The following is a 12008-nucleotide window of genomic DNA, read 5'->3' as shown; positions in this document are numbered from 1 at the left end:
GCTTGGACAGCAAGTTCAACAGTTGACACACACAGCTCCCAGTGGCCATTCAGTCACTGGTAGGGAACATGCATCAACAGTATTCAGTACTATGGTGCCCAAAACTGGCTAAGAAGGGAGGCCAGGTTGCAGGATTACCGTATATACTGGGAAGAGTCCAAATCACCCCACTCCTCCCTGACTGAAACCCAAAGCCTGTCTGTGGCCCGGGGCCTGGCTAATGACCATTTCAGGCCAGCAGCCATGCGGCCAGGACAACCCCTTCACTATCCCATAATGGTGGCCTGGCAGGAGAGGATCTTCATGACCAGATAAATGTCTGTAGGAGCAATGTCAGAGGCAGCTTCAGGCTGGCACAGAGGCTCGCCATGGACTCGCAGGGATCCAGTACAGCCAGCACCTGGGGGACTCAGCCCACGCACCCAAGCCAGCTCCTGGCTGCTGGGTGGCACCGGGCAAGTCTCTTTTCTCCTCCATTTCCCTCCCCAGCCTTTGTTTTCATGTCGGCAGCCCGTAGGCTCGACAGGGCAGGGACTCTCCCGCCTGGGCGTTTGTGCGGTGCAGCCCCGGCCAGGCTGGCAAGACGGCTCAGCCCTGCCCGCCCAGCCCTGCCGCCCGTCCCTCCTCGGTGCCGGGCAGCCGGTCCCTCTTGGTGGACATCGTCAGAGCCTGCTTTCCAATTATAGCATTTCAGGGCTGCGACCGTGTTTAATTGTCTGAGTTTTTATAAACACTAAACGGCCTTGGCTGACGCCCGAGTTAATGATCCCCTGCAGAAGCGACTTTGCCCGGCCGGCTGCCAGCCGGGCCCTCACCACGCCCGCCAGAAAGGGTCAATTAAAAAAAGACGGGAGAGGATGAAAACGCAGAAACGCAACTTAAAAGATGATGCTGCATCTGAGGAAATGACACATAACTCCCCGCTGTCTGTGAGCGATATGTGATGCTGCCACTGAGCTGGGCTTTCCTGAAGGCACCGAACAACGGCAGCTCTGCTCCCCAAGCAAACCTGCCTGAGCATCCCTTCCCAATGTCCTGACAACCACCTGGACAAGGGCCTGATGATGGCAGAATACCTGTAGCAGGACAAGCAGTTCAATTCACCTACCGTGTTAAACCTATGTTTCTTTCCTTCAGGTTTTTCGGCATTAATATCAACAAAGCAAAATAAAACGCAACAACCCACCTCAAAAACGCAAACAGAATGAAAAACCCCACAAGGGTAAATAGCCAAGGCTTTTATGTTAATGCAAGAGTCATCAAACAAAGGAAAAATCTCTGGGTCAAATTTGCAACTGATGTAAATAAGCCTATTGAGTTTCAGTGAGGAGCACAGATTGTCATATAGTAGGTATATGCATACATACACTCCTCTCAGCCACATTTGCTAATGCATCACAGATCAGTGGCACAACCAACACTGAAAAGGGAGCAGATGACACTCCGATATAATTTGTACCTATGTACCACTAAAGCTCAGCATTTCTATTTCCAAAAAAAAAAAATAATCAAACCAGGCGAATGTGCAGCTGCAAGGCAGCCTGGGTAATTGTGCAATGCTGGGAACTCTTAGGTAGTTAATAATTATACTCAACCTTCGGTCTAGTTCCTAACAACACCCCTAGGCGTGTCGCTCTTACAGAATAAGGGCACACGCCCTGCTGTGTCTCCTTGCTTAACAGGAACACAAAGTACAGTAGTAGGAGGTGTTTCCTTGAACTCTGAACAATTGGACATTTAAGGATTAATTACTGTTAAGGAGCTTTGGACTGGCAAACACACTAACTCAGCTCTTGGCTGCGTCTCCCAGCCAAGTTCTCTCAGTCATCCTAATTAGACATTCTGATACCATCTTTAATTATATGATCTCACATACTTTTTTTTTTATTATTATTCTTTTATATTTTTTTCCCTTACACTGAACCCCTGTCTCGTGCAGCGCGCCGAGCGGGCAGCTCACGGCGGGGTGAGGAAGTCGCCTGGCTGGGCATCACTCCCCACCCCACCAACTCGCTTGGTGCAGTGGCAAGACCACGCACCACTGGGACCTGAGCTCCCCGTGCTGCTGAAAACACCCCCAGGTCTTTCACAAGAGGGAGGAAAAGCATCGAGCCTGCTGCAGCTGCCTCGCTGCTGTGGGCAAGATGGGACGTATGCTGTATTTGCCAGTATTGACTGCAGCCTGGCTGGAAAAATCCTGCGCCGAGTAGTATCTCATGCCAGCCGTAGCGAGTGCGTGTGTGCACACATGTATACACACACGCGCTCTCCTGTACACACCTTGATCTTGTTGAAACAACAGGAGGAGCATAGTGCGTGTTATTAATGTTTTTCACCTTTGTAAACACTGTATCGCTGGGGCGACGCTCCTGCGTCCCGACTTGCAGCACCCAGCAGCGCTGGGCGCCTGGTGCCCTCCCATCCCCCTCACCCCAGCGCCTGCCAAAAGCTGCTGAAGCTGCTTCGCATTCAAGCTGGTCCTGTTGGTCTGCAACATCCTTCCTAGGAAGGGTTTTTGCTGCAACTGAGAGTCACTAACCCAATGTCACCTTGGCTTCTGTGGGTCACTGTTTGCTGTCCCCCCTCCCACTGCCCCCCTTCTCCAAGATGCAAGTAGGGAAGTTTCGGGTGGTGTGCTTTCAACTGAAATGCTGGAAACTCAGTATACCCTGAGGTCAGCTGAGGTTCACTAAGCTGAGGAACTCCTTAAATGGTATAGTCTGACAAGCCGTCTCCCTTCGTCTTTGTGAGCAGCGCAGGGATGGATGGGCGAGCTCTCAATGAGACCCTTTTCTGAATGCTGGACCCCCAACCTTGCACAAACATGGGGGCGAGGAGGCAGCCGCAGCTTCCTGGCTTTCCCCAGCACCAGCCTGCTCCCTGGAAATGGCTCCAAGATCCACCCCTGCCTCTACCTGCCAGCAGAACTGGTTGGCCTCAGCAGGGAGGGTGCACGGCACCTGTGATCACCCCACGCTCCTGGAGCTGGGGAGCCTGGCATGCATCCCAGCAGGGTCTCTACTCTGTGTGTTCTCCTCCAGGGTCTTGGCTAGCCCACGGGCATAAGGGCCACTGAATGCTTCACCACCTCTTCCAAAATCAGGGGGGAGGAAAGGAGGACCTGAGCGTCCCAGGCAGGTAGCAGTACCCCACACAGGGAGGAGCCTTCTCCTCCCAGCTCCCTTGGCATTTCTCGCTGATTCAGAGTCAACATAATGGGGCTGAGTTGGCGCCATTGATCCTGCTGGGCAGGCGGAGCCGCTGTGGGGCATGGATTAGCAATGGCTGTCTTGCCCATGGCACCCAGTCACAGCATTCAACTTTTCAAAGAACCCCGTGGTGGAAACCACCAGAAACATGCCTGTGGAGCAGCTGCTGGGTAACGGAGCAATGGTGGCAGCTGCACATGGAAATTAGGAGTTGGAGACAAGTGAGAAAAGTAAAACAAAATAGGGACCAGTCACCATGGGTGGAGGACAGACCTGTTCAAGGCAGCCAGCCATGCTCTTAAGATGAATTCCCTGGGAGGGGCCTTCCTCCAGCCCCTTAGGTCAGGCAGGTCCGTGCAATCAGGGATCTCCTACAGTCAAGGTGCATCTTGGAGGACCTTGAGTTGCCAAGACCTTCACTGTACAGCTCCTTCTACTCTGTGCCACCACAGCACAACCCTGCTCCTTGCGGCTCCTTGTGGAAGACCTTGCCAGGTGTAACTGTGGCTCCTACAAACCCCCCACCTGCACCAGGACAAGAAGAGCAGAGAAGGAGGTAGAACATCTCTCCAGGATGAACATTCATCCCAGCTGCGGGTGTCGACAGCAAGGCACGCACAAGGTCAAGGCAAGCACCTGAAGACGATATTTGGAAGGTGTCGGTGTCCTTCCTTTTCCCTCCCTTTACCACAGACAGAGTCACCTGTAGATCTTCATTTCCTCCGCTGACAGAAGTGGAGAAGATAATTAGATACCAGTATGGCCTCAGAACATTGCTTAGAGTAGAGATTTAATCACAGTCCTTGTGGCTCATAAAAACAATGTTCAACTGGAGGCTGCGAAAGGCGGCTAATGTCTCCCATCACCCCTGTGACCTGTAGCAACCAGGGAGGAGTGGAGGGTTACAGCCCTCTAAGTCAGCATCAGCCTAGAACAAAGGCTACAGAGACGATTCCTGCTGCTGCTCACTGCTGGTGCTGCCACCCTCCCCCGAGCCCTGGCTTCTAGGGGTCAGAGCAGGGCTGTGCCTGGCTAGACCACAGGGTGATCTTAGATGTGGAGGAATCATGAGCTCACCTTTCCCCCTAGATTACTGGAGACATTCCTGGGTTTCTGGTGTATAACTTTTCTTTTAACCCCACAGGCCGGCATCTGCTGCTCTATCCTTATTAACATGAGATAAACAGTTTCAGTGTCCAGTTTTGGGCCCCTCACTATAAGAAAGATGTTAAGGTGCTGGAGCAAGTTTAGAGAAGGGCAACAAAGCTGGTGAGGAGTCTAGAGAACAAGTCCTATCAGGAACAGCTGAGGGAACTGGGGCTGTTCAGCCTGGAGAAAAGGAGGCTGAGGGGAGACCTTATCACTCTCTACAACTACCTGAAAGGAGGTTGTAGTGTGGAGGGTGTTGGTCTCTTCTCCCAATTAACAAGCAATAGGACAAGAGAAAACAGCCTCAAGCTGTGTCAAGGAAGGTTTAGATTGGATATTATGAAAAATTTCTTCACAGAAAGGGTTGTCAGGCATTGGAACAGGCTGCCCAGGGAAGTGGTTGAGTCATCATCCCTGAAGGTGTCTAAAAGACATATAGATAAGGTTCTCAGGGACACGGTTTACAGGCAGACGTGGGAATGTTAGGTAATGGTTGAACTAAATGATCTTAAAGGTCTTTTCCAACCAAAATGATCCATTGATTCTATGAAAACTTAGATAAGTGCATTTCAGAATAGTAATACGATGTAAGCAACTGAAACAGGAGGTAGGCAAATTAGAGCATCCAGTGCTTGAACAACTTGAGCTACCCAAAGAAAAAGAACTGACCTACTTCTTCCCTTTGCCCAAAACCAGCATCAGCTCCTGTTGTGGTCGCTCACGTCAGTAATCACCAGTGTGTGTGTGTCATCATTGGGAGCCACTGATGAATATGCCCGAGCCTCGGAACCCAATTAGGGTTACAGGAAAGGAGGTGGGGGCGAGCATGCAAGGGCAGTGTCTGTTCTCAGTTGATGGATTGTGCCTGACCCATGATCTCGCCTGGGATCACCGGTTGTAGATCCCTATTTAACTTTCCAGGGAACTTGAAAAACAACTTCTGTCAGAGAGAGGAAAAATGGTAGGAGAGCCTGCAAAAGGCAAGTAGGCAAAGCAGTTTCTGGCACTACACATGAATTTGCAGAGTTGTACAGTCATTTGTGGGATGCAGGCTCTAAATTAGACCCATGTATGGCCTGTCTCCTTCTCTTCCCTCACGCTAGTCTGTGGAATGGAGCATACAAAATAAAAAGGAAATCTGAGACTCACTCTGCGGCAGGCTGAACAGTTTACATTCCTGTCTGCCATGCTATCCTCCTCTCAGCTTAGTCCTTATCTGTTTGACCTTGCATAGCCAGCAACAAAAAAGCTGATATTTAGTACAGAGGAATTCTGGAGTTCAAATGAGATAGCACTGCAAGGGATAAAGAAATATGCTTGCAATATACTCCTCCTGGACTATGTGGAGTCAAAAGCAGAAGTGCAGAATGGCTGAGGTTGATAGACACCTGTCTAGTCCACCCTTCTGCTCAAGCAGGGACAGTTGGAGTCAACTGCTCAGAGCCATGACCGGTCACGTTTTGAATGTCTCCAAGGATGGAGACTCTACATCCTTCCTGGGCAACGTGTTTGACTATTTTCACAGTGAAAAAGTTATTTTCATGTCCTCTATTGCAAATTGTGACCCCTGCCTTTCATCCTGTCACTTGGTACTACTTGGAAGAGTTTGATCTCACCTCCTTTGCTCCCTCTCTCCATCAGATATTTACACATTTTGGTAAGATCCTCCCTGAGCCTTCATTTCTTGAAGCCAGACAACCTCAGCTCTCCCAGCCTTTCCTCTCAGTCTTGCCCTGTCTTCCTTGAGGAAAATCTTTCTGAGGTGTCTTGGATCTCACTACACTGGAAGACGCATGAAAAAACTTATTTTAAACTTCAGCCTTATGACAGTGTGTATTGCTCCTTGTGCTGACAGTGGCCAGCACTGCTGAATGGGAGCCTCACTTGTGCCATGTGAGACAGAGCAGAAAACCCTGGACTGTTGAAACTGAATTCAAGAGCTTGTTATAATGACATGAAACTTCAGGAAGATCAGGTCATAGACATCAGTAGGAGTAGGACCATAACGTAATGGTGTTTGTTTTGTTTTGTTTTGTTTTTTAAATGCATCATTTGTTCCACTTTGGAGTATCTGATGCAATAACCATGTCACAGTTTTCCTCTGTCACATCCTTCCCACATGACAGTGGAAACATCACTTCAAACCAGCATTCTGGATGCTCTCCTTTCCCCCACACTCCCACTCCAGCTCTGCTTGCCATTAAGCTTTCTTGAAGTTTAGCACATGCTTATTCTTTCCATTGGCTGCAGAATTTCTGCAGTCTTCCTCTAATACTGCAGATTCTAGACCAAACTAAAAAAAAACACAAAAAAACCCCAAACAAACAAACACACACAAAACATAAAAACAAACAACCCCCCCACACACACACAACAACAACAACAATAATAACAACAAATAACAACAAAACACCAAAAAACCCACACCACACAACATGCAAACACCAACACCAAAACCCTTCGTTTGACAACTTGGCATCTCTGGCATGATATATTCAGGACACTCCTCTGGGCTTTTTCTTGCCATAAAAGTTCTGCCCCAAGCTGGGTCTCCCCTCCACTGAATATGCAAGAGGACCGGTCTACCTGCACATGCTGCCTAGAAAAATGGGCCAATTCTTGGTACTTTAGTTAAGAAATATGATCATGAAGGAAGTTCAGAGATGAGTCTCACATCATCGGGAAGGGACGAGCAAAAGAGAGTAGGGAGGCTCTCTTAATTCCTCTACACAATAAAGACATAATTGGGATGTATACTGATCCTGATGGAAGAAGTGTTGGTGCAGATGCCGCTCACATCATCTCTTGGCAAAAGGAACAGACGACCACTCTTCCAGCATGACTCCACTCAGGAGCACCCCATGATAACACACAGATCCCTCACTTGCACAACAAGGTCTGGGCATCACAGGGTGGAGGGCGGGTGAGCCTGTTTCAGGAGGAGGGGAAATTCCCTATGTGAAGTTGAGATCTAAAACAAGATGAGGATGTCGGGAAGAAACACAATTTCCATGTCAATGTAGTAGAATTTGGCCTCCCACAGCTAGAAGACTGGTGGAAAACAGTTTGCTCTACTGTGCAATTTCATCCTTCAAAAGCAAATTATAATAACTGGTGCGGACATTCCAGTGTCTGCGAGCTAATGATGATAAAAGGCAGTTGCAACCAGCCAGTGCTGGGAGGAAATCAGGTGAGAGAGCTGGCCTCAAAGCCCGTGCTTGTAGAAAAGCAATGTTAAATCCCTTCGAAGGGCTCTGTCAGCAAGCAGGAGTTGAGGGAGCACTTTAGGTTGGCAGGAGGCAAGCAAGAACGTATCCTCCTGCTAGCCCTTTTTTGGGAGGGGGCGGAGGGGGGATACGCTGCCAAAGGAGCCAGTTTGACAAAAATCGAGGCTGGATGCCTCTGTGCACCAGCATAATGGGAAAGCCCTTCACGAGGCAGGAAATCCTGGAGGCACTCCCCTTAGAGAAAGCTGGTGTGCAGCAGGAGATCAAGTGGGGACTCCCACATGCCTGAGGCCCCGTGGAGACAGGTATTAGGAGATGATGCTCTTGGGTCTTTTGGCATATTTACTTATAATTGCCATGCTCCTCAGAATAACTACTTTTTCCTGTAGCCCCACCAGGATGAGCACATTTAGGAAAAACATCCCAAAGGTTCTCCCTCGCTCCCTGAGCCACCCTTGACCCCGTGGGACACCCTAAGGCTGGCTCCGGTTCCACAGCCCCAACCACCCCATGATGACTTCACATGAGCTTTCCTACAATATGGATTCCTGACCACTGAGCTCACTTCACGCAGGCATGTACACGTATTCCCCATTCTGGTGACTGATACTTTCAGCATTCCCCATGGCTTCACAAATATTTTCATACACCAGCCACATAACTTACTCTAATATCCCAACTCCTTTAACAGGGGTTAAAACAAACAAGCAAAACCAAAAAAAAAAGGGGGGGGGGAAGAGGGTGGGAAAAAAAAAGGGGGGGTGGTGGGAAAAAAGAAAGAGAGAGAGAGGGACAGGGACCAGCAGGAAGCCAAAGCAGACATTACTCCTAAGGAACCCATGAGTAAGAGCAGCTCGGCCTGGTGCCAGCTTGGCTAGTCATGACTCACCTAACAACCCCACCACTGTTGTTTTTTTTTTTTTAACTCAAATATGAAATTCTCCACTCCTAACCTGGTGCATCGGGGTTCCTTCCACTCTAGAGACTGCAGCTTTTCCCAGGTGAGCAAGGGAATCCCATTTTAACATCCTCCTTACTGCCAGTGAAGCAACCATGCTCTCCACCTCACTCCACGTTTTCAGAGCAGAAGCTCTTCTAGCTGAAGTCCTTCTAGGTGAGAAGATGGATTAAAAAATAATAATAATAGTCACCTCAGCATGTGTTTTCTAGCTCTATCCCTTCCCTTTTGAAGCCAAGATGAAAGAATTAATGCATTATTTGCCTTTTAGCCCAGGTGGTCTGCTCTGCTAGTCTCTGCCCCAGTTCCCATTGTTGCAGCAAACAGCTGTCTGGATTGCAGCTGCTCAAATGAAAGAAGCCCTGAAACGTGCTACAGCTGGGCACCTGGCAATGCTGTACCCATTTGTTCATATTGAAGGAACATGTGAGCTTTTAATTGTTTATGGCAAAGGGAGCTTTTTAATGACTTCAATTAACAGAGAGAAAAACTCCAGTTAGCTCTTGCTATACAAAAGAGTGTCCACAATGTCATTAAAACAAGATTTACAAGTGTCATAACTCTCAGCAGCATAGTCAACAATACAGCCAATCATTACAACTGAGCACCAAAGGAGAAGGGGGGAAACATCACACCACCGAGGAACGGGAGGAAAAGAAAAGAGTAGGGGGGGGAAAGGTGCAGAGGAAAAAATAAAAGTCTTTTTTTCTTTTCAGTCTAAATTGATTTTATTCTACAAAATGCTACTCAGTTAAAATTGTAAAAGCAAAACCATTTTAATATGTTCATTCTTTCATAGCAGCAAGCTTTCTCTAACAAGCTTTTCATTTTAGTGCAAATACTGTAGGCCTGTATTACAGTAAAATAACAAGAACAGAGGAGAGACAACACCAGAGAATGCCTCAGAGCTGAGATTCTCCAGGACCACAAGAACGATATCAAGATCACAAGTAAAGGAGGGTCCCAATTCAGCAGTCACCTTTAAGAACCTCCTTGGCAGAAACTACCTCACTGTAGACCAAAAAAAAAAAAAAAAAAAAAAAAAAAAAAGAAAGAAAGAAAGAAAGAAAGAAAGACCATGATCTCGTGAGGAAATAAAAAAGACAATGGTGCCCCCAAACCTTCGATAATCCTCATGGTCGCCTATTAATCACAGAGGCTTGATTCCATCTCCGACACCTGCTTTGCAGCAGCTAAATGCTGCTAATGCTTTCAATTTGCTCCCAGGAGAGTGGAATCAGAATCAGGTCCTTTCTGCATGTGAGGATCTTAAAGTAGACTTCAGTGACACTAGTAACTTATCGCTCTAATAAAGATGCACTATCCCTTATCGATGTTACTTTGAACTACACAGTATATCAAGATATATACAACATTTTACCCTCTCACTGAGCAAAAACAATTGGATACCTATTTTCTACACATCTTAATATGGTTTTAATATCAAGTAACCACAAACAAGAAAGTGGAATAACCCTTTAATTATACAGGATAGGAGGGGAACAATTAAGTAAAACAGGATGGGATTTTATTATTATCTTGTATTCTGAGATTTGTCCTCAACTCCACCTACTGTTCACAGAGGAATGATAATGCATCTTCAGAAACATGTCTCTTTTTACATTTTATACAGACAACAACAAAACCCAGAATCTTTTATTTAAAGAATCAAAAAAAAAAAAGCCTGAAAAAAGAAAATTGGAGTATTTTTAATGCTCTCTTTATTATATCCAAGTCTTGAACAGGAAAAAAAAAAAAAAAGATGTAAACATGATAAATAAATAAGAAATAAAATGTAAATTGTTCCCCCCACCTCTTAAAATGTTTGACTCGGCCTTCCTAATGAAAATGAACTCGTGTCATAATAATAAGGTTTCTTACATTTCAGAAGTCTGTTTTAGAAGGAGAAGAAAGAAAACCCAACAACAACAAAAAAAGAAGCAACAACCAAATACCAGGAATGTGAGTTGGGAGGATGTTAAATAAATGGCAGGCAGATCTGCTGGAGCAGGCACAAGACGGCTGCCTACCAATAAATAATAAGATACTGGGGAGGAGAGGGGTATCTTAGGTTTGTTTTAATTTTGTTTTTTTCTTTCCATTTAGGATGAAGGCCAGGTGGATCCTACATACAGTAAGCAGCAAAATTAAAGGTTCAGATGAACTAAATAGATCATTTAAATAATAATTATAAAAACACAACAGAGAGCTACTGTCCCCAGCATGTTGGTCCCAAATCCCACCACACCACCAGCAGTTTGAGACTTCCCAGTCTCCACACCTATGAGAAAGGAATGGATGAAGGCAACGCCACAACTGAGAAGGAGGAACAAGAGCAAAACTGGAATGGCAAACATCACCTGGAAGCTGAATATTTCCTTCAATGCAGCTACTACTGCTCCTCCCAGTTTGGCATTGATTAATTCAGGTGTTATTAGAGGCTTCATTGGGCTGGTCACTAAGGGATTGACCCAATACCAGCTGAAATTCCCTGGGCCTTTTTCTATTGACTTCAACAACTCTTGGTCAGACACTAGTTATAACAGCTCTCGCATCCCCATTACATGCAGAACATGGAGACACTGTACATCTAGGAATCAGCAGGGAAAATACTCTTTGAAAATACTGTTTTGGGGGTGGGGAAAGACAGTCAATTCCCAAAAAGTACACCAGTAAACGTGAAAAGGAGAACACAGGACCAGACCAGAAGAGCAGCAGCAGAGCTCAAGCTGTACCTGTCTGCTAGAGACTAAACAAAGGTAATGCTGATCCACAAAATATGGAAGGCAGGAGACCAGAGATCCCAACACAGACATTCTCCAAGAGGTTTGAGGGACAAAATGGGCAGGCACAAGGTATTTGGGGCTTTTTCCAGATAGTAGAAATAATCCTCTTTTCCAGGCAGTTTCGTGTGGCTCCCATCAGCATCACAGGACAGGAAAGGAGATTGTCCTGTCACTGAGAAGGTCAATGACAAGGCAGCAGGCAGTGTTGCCCACTACCAGCTGCAGCTCCTTGTGGCAATGATTCAGTGAGCAAAAACAAAGGTTATTTTTGTTGTTCCACTGGGATTTAGGCTTACTTGGGTTGGAGGAGGCACCTGACTTCCCAAAATCCCTAGTATGAATGCTCCTGGCCTCCTGGGAGACAGTGATCCTGTTCCGCTGACCTCCAAAGTAGCTGCATCACTTTAGGGTTCACTGCTTGCCAACATTGCATTCTCCCCAAAAAGGAGTGGAAATGACATGCAGAGTCATTTTATTGAACAGTTTTAGACTCTCAATCCAAACTGGCCCAAACAAGCATCTGGCAAAATGAAGATGGGTAGAGAAGCAGCAGTTTCACCTAAAGTGATATCATCTGCATAAAACCTTATGAAAACAGGATCCTTTGTACTAACTATGGGAAGTTTAAGGTCTACTTTGTTGAAAATGAAGTTTTAATTTTTATGTGAGGACAAGAGAA

At 46.7% G+C, this 12008-nt stretch overlaps 1 protein-coding gene across 1 annotated transcript in view; it reads right to left on the bottom strand.

The window, feature by feature from the left end:
• The window catches only part of PLB1 (phospholipase B1), a gene marked incomplete at both ends in the record, with an annotated part of 101448 nt that extends 91768 nt beyond the window's left edge, over positions 1 to 9680 (bottom strand). The window contains one exon of the mRNA XM_080341461.1: positions 9665 to 9680. Within this exon, the coding sequence (XP_080197587.1) occupies positions 9665 to 9680 (16 nt within the window). The remainder of the gene's footprint in view (positions 1 to 9664) is intronic.
• Between the last annotated feature and the right edge of the window lie 2328 nt (positions 9681 to 12008).

The sequence above is a fragment of the Nesoenas mayeri genome, assembly GCF_963082525.1.
Source record: "Nesoenas mayeri genome assembly, chromosome: 3".
NCBI classification, from domain to species: domain Eukaryota; kingdom Metazoa; phylum Chordata; class Aves; order Columbiformes; family Columbidae; genus Nesoenas; species Nesoenas mayeri.
The sequence above is the reverse complement of the archived record's forward strand: the minus strand, read 5'-3'. Positions and strand labels throughout refer to the sequence as shown.